Source organism: Geotrypetes seraphini, chromosome 14 (assembly GCF_902459505.1).
Source record: "Geotrypetes seraphini chromosome 14, aGeoSer1.1, whole genome shotgun sequence".
Classification (NCBI taxonomy): domain Eukaryota; kingdom Metazoa; phylum Chordata; class Amphibia; order Gymnophiona; family Dermophiidae; genus Geotrypetes; species Geotrypetes seraphini.
This window is the reverse complement of record NC_047097.1, coordinates 27,391,689-27,415,406: the sequence shown is the minus strand read 5'-3', so window position 1 is coordinate 27,415,406 and position 23,718 is coordinate 27,391,689. Positions and strand designations below refer to the sequence as shown.

At 38.6% G+C, this 23,718-nt stretch overlaps 1 protein-coding gene across 1 annotated transcript in view; it reads left to right on the top strand.

The window, feature by feature from the left end:
- Positions 1 to 23,718, top strand: part of PPIP5K1 (diphosphoinositol pentakisphosphate kinase 1) — a 201,687-nt gene that overhangs the window by 158,817 nt on the left and 19,152 nt on the right. The window contains 1 exon segment of the mRNA XM_033919568.1: positions 698 to 760. Coding sequence (XP_033775459.1) covers positions 698 to 760 — 63 coding nt within the window.

The window sequence follows — 23,718 nt, the reverse complement described above, 5'->3', positions numbered from 1 at the left end:
TTGTTACGGGTAAGCAGCTGTGCTTTAACAGAGCATGTAGAATTAATATTGATGGCCGAGATTTGTATAGAGAACACAGTATTTACCAACAGTAATTTGGAGCATAGAGCAAATAGAAGAATAAACCAGCACTATGTATGGAAAGATCTTGTAGAATGGCAGAATTTCCAGTGGCGTATGGGAAACCATCGTTAGGAGAGAAATAGATCTCAGTAGTCATGGAAACCAAAAGGATAACTGCTGAGGCTGAACAGGTCATGCAGAAAGAACATATTTCCATCCGTGATCTAGAGGAAGCTGTACATAATGGAAGAATCTGCACTAGAGCGGAACTGGTGTGATAATGTGAACAAGGTGTGCATAAGAAAAGAGCGACTGATGACATTCTGGGACTGTATTTGGACAGTTCAGTATGGAGAAAATTCCAGAAGAAAGCCCAGCTTCTATAAGCACAGAACAATAATATAAGCAGAACAGAGAGATTTGTAGCAGCAAGCTAAGATTAAACATTTCTCTTTTTTTGTGAGTTGGGGTTTTGTTTACTCAGGGCGACTAGGCTAACAAAAAAGATATATCTTGCATCAAAACAGGGTGGCTATGCTACGAATTGTGAAATATTTTTTGTAGGCATGTGTATGTGCGCTTGTGTTTGCTGAAGCAGAATGTTAATGCCAATGCCTCTTTTTTATTTCCTCAGAACTGTTGTCTATGCCTGCCGTAAAACGATTTTCTGTGTCGTTTGCAAAGCATCCGACTAATGGTATGTTCGCTCCCTTGATTTGAAGTGTTACCTCACACTATTAACTCCATTTTCACCTTTTTTTTGTCATTTGAACAGCTCTTTTCCCATTTCAGAATTGCAATGTGGCCCTGCTCCTCTGTTTTCTCTCATCTTTTCTTGTTTCAAGTGTGTGTTTGATGTCTGGTCGTAATCTCTACTTTCTGACCATCATCTTGTCACGGGAGTCTAAACCGCCCTTTCATCTTTCATCCTGCCATGTTTCGGACAGAGAATGAGCACAGCAGCCCATGGCATGGTGCGTGTATAGCAATATATACACAAGCCTGATAAGAAAAGGACAGATCCTGGTCTCTTTCTCCAACTGATCCACAAGAATTCAAACTCATTAAGAGACTCATTTTCAAAGCTACATATGTTTCTACGTAACTTTGTAAAGTGCTTTGAAAATGAGCACCTACATCTTTTAAGCAATGATTAAGATGTTAGATGGCAAAAGAAGCATAAAAAAAGTCGGAGGGTGCCGTTTCAGGCTGATTTTTTGTCTCCGTTTTCTGATGAAAAGTGATTGTAGGTCACAGTATGGGGACATGTAGTCTCATAAAGGCATTTTCCCTCAACATTTCAGTCGGTCAGGAAAAAAGATCTCTATAAACCAAATTATTTGTAGAAGGAGCTGATGTGATCATAAAAGTTCATTCTTAAAATATGCTGATTGGAATTCAGATGTCGAGGTCAGGAAGACGCTCAATTTCATCCATATTTTACTTAAGCTTTGCAGGACGTGGCACCCCTTGTAAAATACCCATGAGGAAGTACAGGAACGCGTGCAGCCGTTTTACAAATTTACAGGTGTCCAAAATGAGTATCACCAACTTGGCATCTTCATGGCCACCTCCATTTGTAACTTCCAACACTTGACATGTGTAGCCTGCTCCCATTTTACAAACCTATATGTCCAAACGCCAACAATTTAAATAGGCTGCAATTTGGGGTTTGGAGGCAGAAATAATCTATAATGGTTTAGGGACAATTACTCTTGTAATCTCTTATGTAAAACCCCATCAATGTTTCCCCTTTGATGGTGCAAAAACGAAACATGGAATATGGGGAATGCACATCTAGATGTTTAGCTTGTCCAAGCCACATCCCTTAAAATGTCTGCAACCTCTTGATCTCTATCTGTAAATAGAAGCTTTCTGAAATCACCATTTACTTGTGTAAATACATATCTCTGGCGTTCTTAGGTTGATCTGATAAGTTATCACAACTAGCAAAAAGTCTAATTTTTCTCAAGATTTATATAACCACTGGAAATAATAAGCCAAACATAAATTATATGTAGTTCTAGAAAAGAAATTAAAATCACTACAATCTGTCCCTAAATTGTTTTCATCAATTTCTTTCCTTAGGCAAAGTTAGCTGCAGTCCACTTCAAATGCGCCTGTCTAGCGTTCAAAATCCTACATGGGATCCTCCCTCTTTCTTGGAACTCCTCAAATCCTATTACCACCAGATCCACTCACAAATTAAAACTATCCTTCCCCTCAGTAAAAGGCATCTCCCATAAAGGAAAACTAGGGACCTCCCTTCCCTTCAGAATCACCGAGCTCTGGAACAACCTTTCCTCCCCTCTACGGAACATGAGCTCCCTCCAACTTTTCCGCAAACATCTGAAGACCTGGCTATTCTCAAAAATCTGATTCTTTTTCCATGTATGACATCCTAAACCCTCAAAAAACTCTTCATACTTGATCCTCTAACCCTTCATTGTAGCTCCTTTTTTTCCCCATCTCCTGTAAACCGTGCCGAGCTCTACGAATGTGGAGATGATGCGGTATACAAACCTAAAGTTTAGTTTAGTTTAATTGAATTACAGCTACATTTTATACAGAGCTTTCATATTAACAGATTCTATATCATTCCTTAGCACTAGCAGTTCGTTTTGCTTCGTTTGCTTATGTGTTCTTTTTCAAATATGCAAGACAAGCATTTTAAGTTAATGTTTAAGTTGAAGCCGAATACCGATCCAATCGAACAAGGCTTTTCTCTTTGTTGTGTGCGAACAAACAGGGATAAATTTGCATCATGTTGCATTTCTAGGAATGGCAAGGTTTAGCTTAGCTGTTTGAATATTTTGCTTCGCACTTCTTATTCCCTAGGAATACATGCAGCTGTCTTTTAGGATCCAGTTTGACTTCATATCTGTGGATGTGTATGATATAGGTATATGGTTCTAATTCAGACCCTTTTTAAACATTTATTTCTTCCCAGATCGTTTTTTCCACAGGAACATAGAATATGAAAGCAGAAAAAAACCACACTATCAATCCAGCCTTTTCCTTTTATACTTCTAACTTTTCATTTATCATCGTATTGCCTTGTTTCATTTCACTTTCATCTGCTGTAACTTTCTGCTAAGCCATTTTGGGCACTCTTAACTCATTGTTACTACTTTTTTCACTATTTATTCCATTTTCTATACCGTTCTCCCAGGGGAGCTCCGAACGGTTTACATGAATTTATTCAGGTACTTAAGCATTTTTCCTTGTCTGTCCCAGCGGCCTCACAATCTATCTAATGTACCTGGGGCAATAGGGGGATTAAGTGGGGGTGGGAACCCACAACCTCAGGGTGCTGAGGCTGTAGCTTTAACCACTGCGCCACACTCCCCCCCCCCATACTCTCTTTTTAATCCTTTCATTTTCCCTCTTGTTGCCGTCCCTATTTTATCTTTGTTCTTCTAGTAGAATGTTTCCTTTAAAAACGATTCTGCTATTTCTTTTGCTCTTTCTTCCTCTTTTCCTTGTGTCTCTGGTTTTTAGCTTTGTCCTTTCTTACTTGTTTAGCTGTTCTACACTCTGCTTTGTGGCTCTCTCAAGAGTCTTTTTCTCGGCCATCTGCTTGTTATCTTTCTGGGTCTCCTTCTTCTTAGCTAATAGTCCTCTTGATCCTTTTTGTTTTAATTTATTGATATTGCTGAAATCCAGGCACTGGATCTTACACTTGCAGCAGTATGCCATAGACTCTCTGTTCCATTGCATTCTACTTCAAAGCGACTTCACTCTAGTAAGGACTCTTGAACATCCAGATGGAATGTCTTAGGCCTATTGTATTCTTGTGGGCTGGCACAATTGTGACCCAAATGGACACAGTCCAGTACTGAGTATTCCAGTGGGACATTTGAGTCAATTATTTCATTAGCTGTTGTTCATGTTGTAAAATATTCAGTTGACTGCATTAAGTTAGAATAAATAGTATTAAAAGAATTTTGCCCGTTTTGTCATTTTTAGACCCCACGTATGCATACAGCATAGTGAAGATCTTCCACTAAGCCTTTAAAATGATCCATTTCATCAAATTGTTTGCCAAAAAGGCAAAAGTATATTTCAATGAAGTTTGGTTTCCCGTTAATACCCTAGTATTAATGTGTCCCATCATGCTTTGCTCATTCATTTTTCTGGTTATGTTGTACATTTCGTTGGGCCCTGTTATTCCATTGTCGTGCATTTATGGGGCTGCGTTTCAACTACATTTCATCTCTCCAGTCTTCTGTATGCTCAACAGTGCCATTAAAAAGTGTTAAATACTGTGTGTGCTCTGGTTCTGGACATAGTTGTTTTGTCAGTGTATTTCATTGTGTAGATACTGTTTGAATGTGTTTATTGTGATCACTATCTCTGCTTGATGTTGCTACTAACATAATAACCAGTCTGTAGGTATGTAATTATGAAAGCAATGTGTACGCTAGCTATTAAACCTTTAAAACTACCCCCTCCCTTTTTGTTTCTAAGTCATGGTAGAGGTTTCTACTGTAGCACGGGGCGCTAAATGTTCTGCCAGAATTCCTATGAGCGTCGGAGCAGCGTTGGAAAATTTAACACCCCGGGCCGTGGTAGAAACTTCTACTATGGCTTAGTAAAAGGGGAATAAATTAGATAGCAAGATAACTGATGTATAATCACTGTATTTCAATGTTGGGTTTGCACCTGTATTGTTTTACTATTTTGTTTGGAAAAGATCTGATTGGAGGAGTCGTGAACTCACTCAACTTTATTTATTTTTTTAGGATTTATTTACTGTTTTTTTAAGAAATTCATCCAAGACTGTACAGCAAGAATAAGTTGGACATAGGCAATAGACATTATAGCAATAAAAATATCTGACAGTACATATTATGACATAGAATATTCTACTTAAAAGTAGCATTTCTATACTTGTCTCTGTTTTATAAATTGGGAAGAACTAAGAAAAGAGTAGCTGTGAGCTCTTAACCATCTCTTACTACAGGAGTGGCCACCTCCAGTCCTTTAGATAGGTATAGACAGATAGATTCATTGAGAATAATCTAAACATTCCATTCCATTAGAGATTTCTATTCCGCCATTACCTTACGGTTCAAGGCGGGTTACAAAAGAAGATCTCTGTTCAAGTTTATTAAAGCTTTTGATGAATCGCCTATTACAATTGCTAGGCGATGTACATAGTCTAAGTAAATAGATAAAAAAACTTAACATAATAACAATGACATTACAATTGATACTTACATGAGGGGTGAGGAAAGGAGTTAAAAGTTACAATATTGGGTATGGTAAGAAAGGAAGGGAAAAACAAGAGGAAAGAGTACAAAATACCAAAGCACAATCTATATAGTGTTATTAAAACAGGTAAAAAGGTTTCAAGAGTTATAGGCATCTTTAAATAAATAAGTTTTTAAAAGTTTTTTAAATGTTACAATGTCATGTTCTGTTCTAATGTACTGAGGAAGGGCATTCCACCATTGTGGACCCGCCACAGTGAACATATCTAATCTTCTAGTCCCTATGATTTTCAAGGAAGGTACGGAAAGTAAGTTTTGATCTGATGATCGCAAAGAGCGTTGGGTTTTATATGGGATCAATGATCTAGAAATGAATTGTGGTTCCACTGGATGCCAAGGTCTTAAAAATGAGAAGCATTATTTTAAACAAAATCCTATGACCGATTGGTAGCCAGTGAGCGTCTATTAATAGTGGGGATAAGTGGTCGAATTTTTTTGCGTTGTAAATTAGTTTTATGGCCGTATTCTGAATTATCTGTAATCTCCTTTTTTCTTTTTGTGTAATGTTTATAAATAGGGCATTACAATAATCAATTTTTGATATTATAAAGGAATGGATTAGTATCTTTAATGAGGATGGACTAAGAAATTTGGCAATTGACCTAATCTGACGTAATTTGAAGAAACAGTTTTTAACAGTGAGAGAGATATGTTCGTGATAGGTTAATTTGTCATCTAGAAGTACACCAAGAATTTTAACTGAGGATACCAAATTGATTGGGATGTTATTGAGATAGAACGGTTTAGAGAGTGATATGTCTTTTTTCCAGTTGAATAGCATAGATTTGGTCTTATTAATGTTTAAAGCTAATTTATTTGTGTTAAGCCAATTTTGTATTTGTTCTAATTTTTGATTAATAGAAGAGATTTCTATGTTATTTTCCGGATCCAAGGGGTGTATAAGTTGAATGTCATCTGCGTATGAATATGGAATGAAGCCTATAGCCTGACAGATCTCTAATAATGGTGAAAGGAAAATGTTAAATAGTAAAGGGGACAAAATGGATCCTTGCGGGATCCCAAATGTTGATGTATAAGAAATGGAATCTTCGTTATTGAATCTAACAAAGGAAGTTCGATTAGCAAGATATGAGTTAAACCATTTTAAAACTCTCTCATTTATTCCTTTTTCCTCAAGTCTGTTTAAAAGCAAATCGTGATCTAGGGTGTCAAAGGCAGCAGATATGTCTAAAGAGAAAAGAATAACAGATTTGTGGTGGTCTAGATAGTATTGGATATTCGAGGTTAGTCCTATTAATGAATATTCGGTGTTGTGGAATTTTCTGAATCCAGTTTGATTGGGGTGTAAAGCATTTGTTTTCTCGATGAAGTCGGAAAGTTGATTAAAAATCAGTTTTTCTGTTAGTTTTGCAATAAATGGTATATTTGCTATCGGGCGGTAATTAGATACTTCATTGATGCTGATTTTATGATTTTTGATGATAGGGGTAATGGAAGCAGTCTTCCATTGATGTGGGACTGTAGATTTGAGTAAACTATTCTGAATGATTGATAATATGAATTGGCCAAAATGTGAAAAGTGTTTTTTCAAATAAAAGTGTTTTTTCAAATAAAAAGGTGGAATTATTTTGAGTCGGGAACTTTTTTAATTAACCTGTTGAAATAAGGATTCAATATCTTGAAGTGAGGGGATTTTGAAATTTGAACATTTTGCTGTCGGAATGAGTTCTGGTTGAACTGTGACATTAGAGTTGGTTAGTGTGTTTTGGGAAAAGGAATTACAAATATTGTTTATCTTTTGAGAGAATGTGTCGGCTAGTTCTTGAGCTTTTAATGAGGATTTTTGCATGGGATTGTTTAATTTATTTTTTGGGTCCATAGATTTTAAGATGTTATAGAGTATAGAAGAATTTTTTGCTTTTTCAATTTTATTGGAATAATAGGATTTCTTTGCCAGATTGATTTTGGTCTTATATAATGAAACATTTTCCCTATATTTTTGGAGATTGTTGAGTGTTTTGTTTTGTCGCCATTTTCTTTCTAGAGAACACAATTGTTGTTTGATCATTTGAAGCTCTGAAGTGTACCAAGGATTAATAATTCTACGATGAGAAATAGTTTTTGATGTTAGTGGGGATACTTTGTCAAGAAGGGATGTCAAAGATGAGTTCCAGATAGACAATTGATTTTCGATGGAGTCAGATAATGCGATTAAGATTTCTGGGTCAAGAATTGAAGATATATCTTTGTTGTCGAGGTTATTAAAATCTCTAAAAGTAATGGTTTTAGTTTTAGGAAGTAGATGTGAAAGATTAAGTTTAGAACAAGTGAAAGTAAAAGTTATGAAATGATGATCAGGCCAGGGGACGGGCACGACCGACAGATCTGAGATGTTAGGCTTTTGGGACAATGGTACAAAGATCATGTCTAATGTGTGATTGGCTATGTGAAGGTAAATAGTAGATCGGGTAGATTCGGGGAGACGGGAAGAAGGAAGGTATTTGTGGTGTTAACACCGGACCCGCTTGCTGCTTTTGATGGCTGAATTTGCCACTTCTTTCTCTTATAATGTCAAGACTGTTCTCCAGCAAGCTCCTTATGAAAAGAGACCAACAGAGACACGGTATTACGAGGCATTGGCAAGTTCTTTCAATTTATATGACAATATTCTTTCCAGCCCTAGTAGCTCATTCTATTTTAGTTTTACACACATACTTTGCTGGGGGGGGGGGGTTGAGAGAGGAAAATAATTCTTTGACAGCATGGATGGGCTGGTTTTCAATGCAAAATCTACAGTTAAAGAATCCAATGCTGCCAAAGTTCTATTCGAAATAATGTATTCAGAAATATAAACAATAAAACCATTACACTGTTTCATCCTCAGGACCAACAAGAGCATACCCAAGTATTCATCGATAGATTACTCATTCCTTTTGCCCGCAACTCAAACACTTCGCTGCAGCCACCTTTATGTCACATCACGTACGATACAACCTGTCACGCAATATTTTCTGTGACTGCACCCACTTTAGGGAACGCATTCTCAGCATCTCTCCATCTCTAAACATTCTTAACCAAATTTAAGATTGGTCTCAAATCTTTCCGGTTCCATGATGCCTATGACTTACCTCTTCCCTTAACCAGAAGATAACGATCATCCTTCAGTAATGCCTGTCCCCATGTCCACCATGATGAAAGCCTGTTTCCCATTCCCTTTTCCCCCCTCACTCTTTCCTATCAAGGTTTAGACAGTTTCCTGGAGGAAAAGTCCATAGTCTGTTATTGAGAAAAGACATGGAGGAAGCCACTGCTTGCCCTGGGATTGGTAGCATGGAATGTTGCTACTCTTTGGATTTTTGCCAGGCACTAGTGACTTGGATTGGCCACCATGAGAACAGGCTACTGGGCTAGATGGACCTTTGGTCTGACTCAGTAAGGCTAGTCTTATGTTCTCCTCCTTCCATCTTTCTAACATTTTACCCAATTGTGAGCATTGCTCTTACTATATCCTTTTCCAATCCCCTGCTACTTCCCCTTTTATTTAACCCATTATAAATATACAGAAGGTTCGATGGGTGGTATATCAAGATTGTAATAAACTTGACATTTATTTTAGGGGGATTGTGGCTCAGATGTATGATCTGCTTTTTTTTTTTTTTTACTTCTGTTCAATTGGAACTGGTCTTATTTGAGTCATGGCACTTTCCTCATTCCTCTCCCCGAGTATTTAATTAAGCTATTGCACTGATAGTTATTAGCCAGGGATCATAGATCACAGCTCCCTCCAGTACATATGAACCATGGGCCCAATATTCAGCCAACGCCAGGCAACTACCAACCTATTACTGGCCGATTTAATAGTTTTGAATATTGGGGGTGAGAGGGGCCAATCCTGGTCGGTTAAATAGTGTTGAATGTTGGAGGGTATGAGTCTAACAAATCCTTACGTGGATCTTTCCCTCATGCTAAAGCCACTTTTTGCTGCAGCTGGAAAATGGCTGATTTTCCATTTGCTGGTTTAATGGCCATGTGCTAATGTTCAAGAAATATCACCCAAAGTGGCTCAAAGGATTCAACCTATTATATATGCATAAACATACCACTTTATAAGGACAGTGCATCTACTGACATTACTTTTTATAATGTCATATAAGAAATGAACTCAGGAAAAGGCCTCAGAATCGGAGCCTACGCACAGTCCTGATCACAGACTGAGATTGTCAGCGTGGTTTTTTTAGCTCCTTAGCTCCAGTCATTGGCCGGAAAAACCTGAGAATTTGTTTTAAATGTTTTTAAATAATTTTAATAAATATTTTTAAATACTCTAAATGACTAAATATTCTATAGATAGATGCAACTGTTCTTCAGTATTGAAAAACACCAGCAACTGAGCACTTATCTCAATCTCATGTGCTTCAGTATTGCCTCAGCTTCAGATGTTACATTGTTTGCTGTTAAATTGTTGCCACTGCCGTTTCATGGATACAATGTTTTATTCCACTGCTTTCATGGATACAATGAGGCACATGAGATTGAGATAAGTACTCAGTTGCTGGTGTTTTTCAATACTGAAGAACAGTTGCATCTATCTATAGAATATTTAGTCATTTAGAGTATTTAAAAATATTTATTAAAATTATTTAAAAATATTTAAAACAAATTCTCAGGTTTTTCCGGCCAATGACTGGAGCTAAGGAGCTAAAAAAACTACGCTGACAATCTCAGTCTGTGATCAGGACTGTGCGTAAGCTCCGATTCTGAGGCCTTTTCCTGAGTTCATTTCTTATATGACATTATAAAAAGTGATGTCAGTAGATGCACTGTCCTTATAAAGTGGTATGTTTATGCATGTGCTAATGTTGCCATTAGCAAAAATTAGTACGTGAGCCCTTACCTATTTTTAAGGGGTAAAGACTCAAGTTAATCTCGTGCTAATCAGTGAACAGTAAATTTAGCTTCACTAAGGGTCTGATTCTAAAAACAGCACCTGCAGTGGTAGACAAATGAAAATGGGCACCTATGACATGTCAATCACCGGTATGCGCCATGTCCAGAACCGTGTCTGTTCCTTCTACAGACATCTTAAATGTAAGCCAGCATTTTACAGGCCTACATTTAAGGCATCTGACTCTTGTCTGTGAGAAGTACCTAGACATGTCTTTGGATGCATAAGGTCACTTCCAGCATAAACCACACATACAATGGCCTTAGACATCCATAGGCATGCCTAGACAAATCCATACGTGCGCGAACGACACCTACATTGTAGGCATAACTTCGCCCCATCGATTTATTTATTTATTTTCATGTGTCCCCTAATTGGTCCATAGATGACAGTAGGACACCTACAATCGGGACAACGTTTTTAGAATTAGGCCATAACTGATTAGTTGAGAAATGCCCATTCTCTGCCCCCAGACATGACTCCTAGGTTAAAAAAATAAACATTTTTTAGAACATGGGTAACGTGTGCACATTCATAACTTATCATAGGATGGAGGTGTAAATTGGCATGCTTAAGTGCATAATTTGTAGTTCATAGAAAACTGTGTGTGTAATTAGGGTAGACATTTATGACTGTCCATTCTCTACCCATGTGTACATCCCCTTGCAGTTAGGTCTCAGCATGACGTATTCTGCCAGGCCTAACCCAAATTTGGCCTAACTGAGGCTTCAGGCTTAGTTTCCAAGTTTATTTGACATTTGATATACCGTGCGGTTTACATATAAAAACTAATAGTTAAAATAATATAAGTAAAGGTAGAACTACAATATAGTAAAGGCAAGAAAATAAAGAATTAAAGAGTTAAAAAACTGATTTTGTGCTCTTCGTTTCAGACTAGTCTCCGTTAGGCTCCTTAGTTCATTTTCCAAATCATTGGTCAAATGCATGTATGAACAGGAAAGTTTTTAATAATGTTTTAAAGCGTTTAAGATTGTTTGTTTGAATGTAATTTGGGAGAGCGTTCCAGAGTTGAGGACCAATGACTGTGAAAGAACGATCTCTAGGGATGAGTATACAATTTGCCTAATCGCTGGAATCCCTAATAGGTTTAACAGCGGAATCTGGATAGGCCCGCTACCTATATATATTTCAAACCCTTACCCCTCCCCTACATTATCCCACAAAAACTCCACACTAATTATGGTGAAAAATAGCCGCAGCCCTGTTTATTGGTCATAACAGGTTGTTAAATAACATAACAATGTATAAACAATATAAACATTATAACACAAATTATTTCGAGCTACTGTAAAAACAAGTTATGCCCCCGACCCCGCCATGAAGCAAGAATCTGGGGGGTGGCATGTCCCCCACATGCCCCACTAACCCGGGTCACCTGACCCACCAGGCACGGCTCCCAGCCGGCCCACCGCTCATCCCCTGATGAGCCCAGCCAGTAGCTCGAGATACCGCCATAGGGCCTGTAACCCTTACAGGCCCCCCCCCCACCAATGAACAGAGCTGCGACTAAGATAGCGCCCAACGCTCGCAACCCGACGAGAAATCATCCAACAGCAAATCCCAGCCCACATCTGACAAATGTACCCGATCCCTCACAAACAAACCTAAACAGGACACATCCACCCAGTCGTGTCGTAGTTGCACCCCCCCCCCCCTAGACTCCACCTAGTGCCCTACCTGACGGTTAACCTTGCACAAACCCCTGGTCCATCTCCAGGACTCCAGCCGTCGTGGTCGAGGAATAATGTCCGACCACAGCAGCGTCGTGCCAGGGAACCACTCCAATACCATCCTAAGATCACCCAGTATAGTGTCAATCAGGTGCTGGGAATCCACGTCGTTACCACCCAAATGCAGCAGCAGGATATCCGGACGACGAGGGCGACGACGGAAGTCAGCCAGCAACGGTAACAGCTGATGCCACCGCATGCCCCGCTGACCCCACCAGGACACGCAAATGCCCAAGTGCTGCAGACCCAGGTGCTGACCCCCAGGCCGGATCGCGGCACGCTCTCCCGCCCAGTGGATGAAGGAGTGCCCGACAATCCACACCGTACGCTGTCGCCGCACCGCATCTGCAAGACAAACCCAACAATCAAATCCAGCCCAAATCCAAACACAAAACCCTGGTTAGTAAAGTGTCAGACCTGAGCATGCACCAACCAACTATAGCCACCCACTTCCCCGAGACCAAGGTACCCATCAGTGGAAACATTAACTGAGCAGCCCAACCTAGGTCCCTCCCCGTTCTAAACCTCGTGCCACCCCGTGAGGCCGAATGTAACTCCTGTAACAGTCTGAGGACCAATGCCCCAACCTTTGAATCCCTTCACCCGGCACCCCAGCCAGAAAGGCGCAAGTGGCAGCCCCAATCCGAAATGAATGAGTACCAAAGCGCGCCGGATCCTCACCACATTGGCGCAAAACTAGACGCAGCACAGCTAGAAACTGATAACGAGTAAGGGGCCCACCGTCTTCATGCAACAACAAGGCCAACCCCAAAGGAGGACGAACCGCCATATAGGCACACAGAGCCGTAACCGGGCAAGTAACACCCACTATCTTATGCAAAACCACCGTAAGGCCCCTGCCCAGCTGGTCCGTCTTGGATCTGGCAAGATATAAACTAACGGTACTGTCACCGCACTGTACATGCCGCAATAAAAGGCCTCGTGCACCCACCGAATCAGCAGGATGCACTAATAGCTCCCCGACACGGAAGGCTCCGAAAAAGCTAGCAAAAAAGCAGCAGTGAACAGCAGCACCTCGTATCGGGACCGAGCCACCGCTGGCAACTCCACGATCAACCTCATCAACAAGTCATGAGAAATTGGCCGTCGTGCATCGGGTTGCTGCGGCGCAATCCTAGCCATAGCCGTCAGAAGTCTACGCACTAGGAAACCCGAGGACGGGCAACGCCACCCCAAGGCCCTGGAGAAGAATGTAAAACCAGCTAAGTGGCCAGCCACAACTCCCCGCGACAAACCCCCACAATGCGAATCCAGCACAAATTCCGCCAGCATGGTCTCGGATACTGGTCCCGGGGACCAACCCCGGGAAGACAGGAAGGCGAACAATCGACGGAATCCCGCATTGTAGCGAGTCCAGGTGGTAGGAGCCACTGACAGTCTCAGCAAGTCCCAGAGTCCTTCCCGACCAGGCTCCATAAATGATCCGGCATCTGCAACCCACGGAGCTGCGCGTCTGGAGCCAGCCGACGAAACTGCGAAAAGTTAAAGCGAGAAAGAGCATCAGCAATACAGTTGCGACTCCCTGGCACATGCCTAGCCCTAATGTACAAATTGAGCCGCAAACAACGCAGAACGATCTCACGCATCAACTGATTAACCCGTTTCGCCAACAATGGCTTTTTCAAGGGTTCCAGCAGGGAGCACTATATAATATAAAATAAACAAATTATAACATAGAATACACATAAAATAAAATGGTTGTACCCTAATGTCCTGAGAAATACTGTATTTTAACTTTATTACTATTTAAAGACCATATTTAATCTATAGGATAATATATAAATAAGTAATGAATATTAAATTGATCAATTGTTAAATTATTATCTTTCAAATTCATCATGACTCAATAAATATCTTCAATGTAGATACTAATGTTGAATAATTACATATAATAAATGATGTAATAAATAATATAGAATAATCAATTCACAATTACATATTGAATGATGTATGGATATTGAATAAATACCAATCAAAGACAAAAATAAAATATTAAATATTAAAAAGCCCATATGTTAATACATAGATAATAATCATAAACACATTTAAAAATATTCTAAAGAAATTATTATATATTAAATAGTGAGTAATAAATTTAATATAATATAAAAATAGTATAAATATGCAACCCAAAAAAACTTTTTATAAATATTTTTACACAAAACATATATATATACATATATTTAACAATTAATATACATAATAATGATAATTAATAATTAATTTGAAAATTAATAAATCACTATAACTGAATTATGAATAATAAAAAAATATATAAACAAAATGCTTAAAAAGTTTTTAAATTAAAGTGCTTAAAAAATTTTTAAACGTGCTAATAGATATCAGTGTTAATACATAAAGAATGAGTTTCATCAACAATCAATTAGTTAATTATTTATTGAAATATAATATTAATTAGAAATTATTAATTAAAAATTTTTAAAGATTTACAAACTTGAAAATTTACCAATGAGCAAACACCTGTGTGTAATCATGAAAATTAATCAGTTAATTTTAAAAAATATACTATTTGCTGACTCTTATTGATAAATTAATAACTTCTTAATACAGATTTTAATTATTTAATCATTTTTAATCTCACAAACCAGAATAATTACTAGTGAAAATATAAATTATTAAAAATTTTTGTATAAATTTTAAGAATCCAACTCATTCAATGATTATTATTCTATGAAACGTTAGCGGGTTAAAAATCAATTAGAATGGAAACTACTAATCATGATTAATACAATTAATTGATACAGGCTTAACTCTACACCCTGGTTTACTATTACCGCTAGGCTATACAGCAAACGTCTGTCCTATGGATTAAACCTATTCAACTCATTAGAGGGTTAGCACTCATGTATAAAGCGGCTATAAATAATTCATGAAGATAACATTAGACACTGGATAAAAAGCCAATGAAATACCTCTTGCGTCTACTTAAAGAGACAGCAGTAGTGGTGGCACAACTACTTAAAAAGCCAATTTAACTCATGAAGACAAATTTAAACAATAATTAGAAAATACCCTGAAGGAAGCAAAGCTCGCGTCTGATTTAGATAACAAACCAGGTGATGGCTTAACAATATCGAGAGGCTACGCTCCTGTTAACTCTTATGAAGGAGCGATAATTTATCTTATCAATTCTCTAAAACTCTAGATAAACGTAAGGCAGTAGCCTCCGGCGGTTAATCTATTTAATATTACTTTTAAAGTTACCAACCTTATTTTGGCTTCCTCATAATTCCAGGGCAGGAGCGTGTGGCGGCCATATTGCTTGGGCTTATATAGTCACAAGCGCATGCGCTGACCAGTGGAAAACCACCATGTGGTCTATAATTAGAAATAGCGCATGCGTTTGCTGTAGCAAGTAAATTGTACTACCAAAACAATGTTAAACACTCGTACTCCCTCAAATAACCCAAAAAATTTTTAAAGGAATAATAAAAAATTTAAATCTAGACATATAAATGTAGGGAAAATACTCCTCGTGTTGATCTATACAGCGTCTATTGGCACCAGGCCAATGTATAAGTCATTTCAGCTGATATGAGTAAGAGAAGCCTGTAATCCATAAACTAAACAAAACAAATGAATTATTAACTAATTAATTTTCATGATTACACACAGGTGTTTGCTCATTGGTAAATTTTCAAGTTTGTAAATCTTTAAAATTTTTAAATTAATAATTTCTAATTAATATTATATTTCAATAAATAATTAACCGATTGTTGATGAAACTCATTCTTTATTTATTAACACTGTTATATCTATTAGCACGTTTAAAATTTTTTTTAAGCACTTTAATTTAAAAACTTTTTAAGCATTTTGTTTATATATTTTTTTATTATTCATAATTCAGTTAGTGATTTATTAATTTTCAAATTAATTATTAATTATCATTATTATGTATATTAATTGTTAAATATATGTATATATATATATATTTTGTGTAAAAATATTTATAAAGTTTTTTTGGGTTGCATATTTATAGTATTTTTATATTATATTAAATTTATTACTCACTATTTAATATATAATAATTTATTTAGAATATTTTTAAATGTGTTTATGATTATTATCTATGTATTAACATGTGGGCTTTTTAATATTTAATATCTTATTTTTGTCTTTGATTGGTATTTATTCAATATCCATACATCATTCAATATGTAATTGTGAATTGATTATTCTATATTATTTATTACATCATTTATTATATGTAATTATTCAACATTGGTATCTACATCGAAGGTATTTATTGAGTCATGATGAATTTGAAAGATAATAATTTAACAATTGATCAATTTAATATTCATTACTTATTTATATATTATCCTATAGATTAAATATAGTCTTTAAATAGTAATAAAGTTAAAATACAGTATTTCTCAGGACATTAGGGTACAACAATTTTATTTTATGTGTATTCTATATTGTAATTTGTTTATTTTATATTATATAGTGCTCCCTGCTGGAACCCTTGAAAAAGCCATTGTTGGCGAAACGGGTCCCGTCGGGCAGTATAGCTTTGAGCAAGAATGTTTGAATTTATGAAGAATTTTCAATAAAGAAATAAGAAGAAAGATACAAAAAAAAGGACCCCAGCTCCTCTTATATGTTTAGATGCCTGTCCACCATATCTGATAAAATCAGCTTCAAACAATTTTTTGTGACATAAAGAATTGAATAAATTATCAGTTGACTTTAGGCGGGCTTCCAATAGATGCTGGAAATATAATATTGATACCAATTATTAAAAATGATAAGGCAAAAAGTTCTGGCATTACTAATTACCAATATCCTCCAAAAAGTCGTGAAACACACAAAAAAACCTTAAAAAAGGCTAAATCGCAAGTAGGAAAGGATTCTAATAAGAGCTCAAGGAGAGTATAGAAAGGGTCTCAAGCGCTCACGGCTAAAAGCTCGATATTACTAATTACCACCCAGTTGCTTTAGTTCCTTTATTTGTTAAAGAAATTGAAGATTTGGTTAGGGCCCCTTTTACAAAGCCATGGTAGGGATGCTGCTGTGGTAAACGCACCAAAGTCCATTCACTTCCTATGAGCTCTGGTGCATTGCTACTGCTTCTTTATAAAAGAGGCTCTAAATGACTACCTGGAGCGGATTTTCAATATGGTTTTAGAAGGTATTCCTGCATAGAAACGGAAGCCAATGCCTTGCTAGCTGAGAGCAGAATGCCATTAAGTAAGTAGCTTAGAGCAATAGTCCTGCAGTTTGATCTATGTAGTGCCTTTGACCTGGTAGACCTTCAATTGCTACTAGGAATTTTGGATAGCATTGGTATTGGGAAAAATATTTTATCCTGGTTCACCAGTTTTCTCACATAAGGGACATATAAAGTTAAATTTAAGGGAATACAGTGTTCCCCTGGTCGTTCACGGTCGGCAGTTCGCGGTCCCGGTCATTTGCAGTATTTTCTGACTGCGGACCGCCAACAAGGAGAGGACAGCTGGAGAGGCAGGAGAGAGCAGCCAGAGTGCCGTCGAGGAAATCACTTACCAATCAGGAACTGCTTTGACATGTAGCTCCTGATTGGTAAACAGCGAATGATTTCCTGCACTCGCCAGCTGCTCTCCGGCCGCCCTCTCCACTCTCCCCCATGAAAAACTGTATTCGCGGTTTTTCAAGATTCGCGGGGGTTCCTGGAACGGAACCCCCCGCGAATATCGGGGGAGTACTGTATTATTGGAATCATGGCAAGCTTGACTGTGGAGTGCCACAGGGCTCTCATTTATCGCCGACATTGTTTAATCTATTATTACCTCCACTGAGATTAGCACTAAACTCTGCTGACTACAGAGCTTTTACCTATGCCAATGAATTCACTATCCTATTATCTTCTACAGCAGAAGTTACTGTTATGATAAGGGACTGGATTGAATTTCTTGAATCGTGGATCTGGTCTTATTGATTGAAACTTAAGAAAGAAAAGACTAAGGGCCCAATTCTATATATGTCACTTAAAAGAATTGGTGCTGATTAGCTCTGTATATAAAATCACCTAAGCGGCATTTGGCATCACTAGGAGGGACATATTCGGTAGGACATCTAAGTCTGAGTTTGGATGTTTTAGGAAAGACATCCAGAAATCCAGTAGAGGAAATGTCCATTTTCAAAACCACAAGACATAGCTTTTTTTTTTTTTTATGACCTATTTAGACATTTTGACCCTGGTGCATCTATCTTTTTGGGTCATTTTTGAATACAAAAATATCCAAACGAAAAAACTCACAAAAACAAGCAATGCAAAAGACATATTTATGAATCATTCTCCTTTACTCGTGAGTTTCTTCAGGCATCATCTATCTTTTTTTCTCTCTGCGCTGCCTCCTGCATCTCTGGGCTGTGCTCCATCTCCTCAGTTTTTTTCCTTCAAGTGAGTTGGAAGGTGTCTTTCTGATCTGCTCTGAATTAATTTTTTATTTTTGGGTCTTCATCTGACCTATGAGGCGTTCGGTGCTCCACAGGTTCTTGGTTTGACAAGGACAGCTCTGCCTGGAGAAATGCACAGACTCTATGATCAGAAATCTGTAGCCGAGAGGGCATCCTTTTTACAGGGAATGTACCTGGCTAGCCTGCCCAAACACTTTGGTGGCTCAGGGACCATTCCTCTAGGAGCACAGCTTGTTCCTGGTTTTTACCTGAGCTTGAGGGCAGGCTGAGTGGCCCTGTGCTGGTCCTGAGGGCTTTAGTGTTTAGCGGGTGTTGTCTGTGTCCCCCCAAATACACTTCAGGAGCTTTGGAGGTCTGGGGGTCTCAGGCTGGTACCCTGAAGAAACAAGCATTTGGAGTGAAATTTCATGCTTGTCTGAGGCAATTTTCTTTTCCTTTGCTTTGTTCGGGGGGTGTCAGTGCTTTGGGGAGAGGGGAGGTGTTTGGGGAGAGGCCGCAGCCGGCTCAACTGATCGCAGCAGGGTTATTCTCCTCTCCCCCCCCCCCCCCCAATCAGCTGAGCTGGCAGGACTCTCTGAAGTGCGGCTTTAGGGAGTCCTGCTGGCTCAGCTGATTGAGGATTTCCTTGCCACGATCAGCTCAGCCGACTGCATCTACTTTTACTTTTTGAAATGTAGGCTAGTGTTTGCTGGTCTACATTTCAGACATCTGTCATGGGTCTAGGGAGATTCCTAGGGCCGTTTAAACTCATCCAAGCCACGCCCAGCCTTGGGCAAGCTTAGGTGTCCCTACCTGTCTCCTTAGACCTGCGGCAAACGCCTACAGTGTAGGCGTCCTGCTGGGGTTTTTTTTTTTCTAAAAACGTTCATCCCAATTGGCTGCCTGATGATAGTAGGACGCCTACCGCCGCCTACAATCAGGACGCCCGTTCATAGAATCAGCCCTTTAATGTCTGTCCTAAGCAGAAATTGTGATAGGGGCTATGCAATAAGCTGATTGTCACATACCATCATAACCATGATACCTAGGACCTAGGCAACAAACCCTGGGCAAGTCACTTAATCCCTATTGTCCCAGGTACTTTAGATAGAGTGTGAGCCCACCGGGACAGATAGGGAAAAATGCTTGAGTACTTGAATGTAAACCACTTAGGCTATAAGTGGTATAGAAATACTAAAATAAATAAAGAGACTTGAGAAAAAAGTCCAAGCTAGGCCTGTTTAAGCTAGGTAAGCGTTTGAAGGATAGCATGGTGGATCCTGACAACCAATGGATGATGTCCATCTGATACCCTCTACTCTGCAGTTACAGAAAGTAAGTAAACTTTTCACTATTACTGTCTTCTTGGTATCTGTATATAGCATTCATGTGTACATACCCTGATAGTTTAGCATTCAATGGCTGTACTGAGTGACTCTTGTAAGTCTATAAAAGCTGATGCCTTATAGCTGACAAGCATGAGACAGGATCTCATGTATTCCATTTGGGGACCAGTGTTATATCTGATGGGACCCAGGGCAGAAATTTGGAAGGGGACCTAACACTTACTGGCAAGTTGCGCCTCCTTCAGCTTTGGGCAGGATTGGAGCCCCTTATGGCATGATGGCCCAAGGCAGTTGTCCTGTTGCTCCCCCCCCCCCCCCCCATACCAGCCCTGCTTCTAATATGTATCTGTCTCTTATAGAAGAAAAAAGTTTGTATAGTTAGCATGACTGTGTCTGCAACTTGATATTCTCAAGGTCACAGAGAGTTCTTTGACTCACATCCCACTTTTAAAGATACTTCTCTATGTCTTCTTTGTGAAAGGGATGATCCTAGTTAAATAGCATTCTTAGATTGTTAAAGATAATTGACTCATTAGTAAAGGCAATCTATCCTTTCATGCTTCTATGTATACTGAGTTCCAAGCTGCATGAGCAAATAAGAAGACTGTTACATACTTTTCCTACCTGCAGGAGAGGATGTTGTCCCAGATAAACTACAGTGTTGCAGTAATAATGTTCTAAGATCTGCCATATAATCACAGCAGTAGCCAAGCTCAGTGGAGGGGGAGACCATGTGGAAGAAGTCATAGTTATAGACGGCAAACGAGTTGGAAGAGGAGAAGGTTATCATTCCTGATGATGAGACAGAGTGCAGCAATGAGTATCCATCTCCTCTAAATCTTTGGGACAGGCCTGTTTTGCTGTGGCATTGCTTGATTTTTATGATGTTTGTCTGAGCATGTGTAAAAAAACAACTCATTGCCCAGATTGATCAACTGCTGCAGAGGAAATTAAGGGTAAGATCTACAAAACTGGGAATAAGGATGGGTGCTCAACCAACCAACTTCCTAAATTCTGAGTTATTTTGTCACTGTAGCTGCCAATTTGCAGAAACTAAATTCTATGTTTTAGCATTGTTATCAGATCATTGATTGAACCATATCCACTTCATTCTCTTCTTGGTTGGGCTGAGATCTTTTCAGCATCCTCTCGTATAATGGAGAAAATATTGGTGCATATGTTTCTGGTCAAGGTAGATCTCCTTTCCATCTTCCTCCCAATGGAGGTGGTGGAGACATAAACATAAAAGCTTGGGACAAGTACAGAGGAGCTCTGAGGAAGATAGATGAATTATAGAGCTGAGTGGTAGGTGTGGATAGACAGACTGGAGAAGTCAGAGGGCCTTTTTCTGTTGCCATGCTTTCTGTTTCCTCCTTTGCTTCTTTCTTGACCCCTGGTAATGATACCAACAGAGTATTTTCACGCTGGAAGCATTCACATCTTTCCCATTATTATCCCAAATAACAGCTAAAAGCAAATGTTATGTCTGAGCAAAATCCTCTGTATCAGAGCGCTATAGTGGATCAGATCAGGAAGTCAGTGGTAGGAGTCAGAAACTACTCTGTCGACCAAATGTTGCCAAATGAAAACGTATTTGTTGTAAATAAATATGGAATTGCTCGTTAAAAATGTTTCTGTATCAATATAGTTCTTGTGTGGATAGTCTGATTGTCAGCATTTCTTTTCACTCCTCTTCTGTCTGCACGGTTTAGGGACTGGCACATTCCTTGAGAAGGAGGTTGATGGTGAATCTTGGCTAAATTATAAAAAATGTGGCACGCTAAAAATATGAGTCTCTGTGGAGTATTATTAAATATCAGAAATCCTCTGTATTACAGCCTGGACTCCTGTGACTTGCTTATAGTACTCTTTCTGTAAAGGACTCTAGCAATATGATATGGGAATCATGAACCACTTTTCAAGGCAATAGCATCTACTTAACTGGAGTGTGGTTTCAAAGCTCTTTCCTTACCTAAAAGCCATCCCCCCTATGATTTTGTCATTCTCAAAGCTGCCATGCGTCCCAGACCATGACAGAATGCAAATATTTGACATGAATCGGAAACCTTTGAAATGAGTCAGTGATGAGAACTATGGCCTTGCACCCCACCTGCATATGTGTCACAGTCTAAGGAAAGGTATCAAGTCTTAGTGCAGGTTTACTTGAGAAACAAGGCAACAATGTTGGTTGGGTTCTACAGTTTTTATAACTAATTTTTTTTTTTTTTTGCCTATCAGATATGTCTCTGGCAAATGAAATGATAGAAAAATGTGGTTTGTTGCATTTGAATCGTCATCTTCTTGATTACGTAGCCAGCTGAATAACTAAGTTTCTAAACCTTGATCCCCTTTTTTTTATTTGACTTGAGCAGAACAGGCATAGCCGCAACCAAACTAACTGTACCAGGCAACCTATCAGTAGGAGGGAGGCTTAGCTTTTTCCAAGAAAGGTGGCCCTTTACAACCTTCGACCAGTGGGTTTTACTAATGTTCTGTCTCAGTTCCACTCTTCACTGGTGACAAAGACCACTAAATTGCCCCCGAGAGCAACTTTCTACACTCTCACGACAGGGAAGTACTAACAGAGGAACTCTCCGCCCTTCTAAAGGCCAATGTGGTTTAGCCCGTACCACCAGGGAAAAAAGGGCAGGAATTTTATTCCAGGAACTTACTTGTACCAAAGAAGACGTAATGTTTTACTGACAGAGAGTGAATGACCTGTAGAACCCCATTGCAATGGTTGGAAAGCCAATATTTGAATCATAAGAAGGGGCTCGAATAGATCGTGGATTATTCTAAAGATCAGCACTCAATGTAGTCTTTGCAAAAAGGGTGTAACTGAGTCTGACTTGTATTCTGTACAGTTTGTAAACACTTTTTCAATTAACTTGTGCAACCCATATACACAGTACTACACTAACACACCTGAGAATTGAATAAGATCCTAAATAGTAATTTTAAAATATTCATATTGGAGAAATAGCGTAATGGTTAATGCAATGGCCTGAAAACCAGAGGAACTTGGTTCAGTTCCCACTGCAGCTCCTTGTGACTGGATGTCACTTAACCCTCCATTGCTCCAGTTACAAAATACATGAAATACCTGCATATAATGTGTAAACCACTTTAAATTGTAACCAAAGAAAGATGGAATATAAAAAAAAAATACTTTTTCTCTTTTCCTTTCAAATAAAAAGTATTTTTGATGCAATGTAATTGATGAAGTTTCCAAAATACCTCTTTAAAAAATAAATTTATGTGAGTAACAAATGATAAAGTTGGAAGTAGAGCAATACCTAAAACCTTTAAAGAGGGTTCACAAGGGATAGTTACAGGAACATAAGAATAGCCTTACTGGATCAGACCAATGATCCATCTAACCTAGTAGCCAATCCAGGTCACTAGTACCTGGCAAATCCCAAAGAGTAGCAACATTTCATGCTACCGATCTAGGGCAAGCAGTGGCTACTCCCATGTCTGTCTCAATAATAGACTATGGAATTTCCCTCCAGGAAATTGTCCAAACCTTTCTCAACACCAGCTACGTTAACCGCTCTTACCACAACCTCTGGCAACATGTTCCAGAGCTTAACTATTCTCTAAGTGAAAAAATATTTATTCCTATTGGTTTTAAAAGTATTTCTCTGTAACTTCAAGTGTCCCCTAGTCGTTATAATTTTTGACGGAGTTAAAAATCGATCCACTTGTACCCATTCTATTCCACTCAGGATTTTGTAGACTTCAATCATATCTCCCCTCAACCATCTCTTTTCCAAGCTGAAGAGCCCTAACCTTTTTAGGCTTTCCTCATATGAGAGGAGTTCCATCCTCTTTATCATCTTAATCGCTTTTCCTTGAACCATTTCTGGTTGAGCTATATCTTTTGCCTTTATATCTTTCTTGAGATAAGGCGACCAGAATTGAACGCAATATTCAAGGTGAGGTTGCACCAT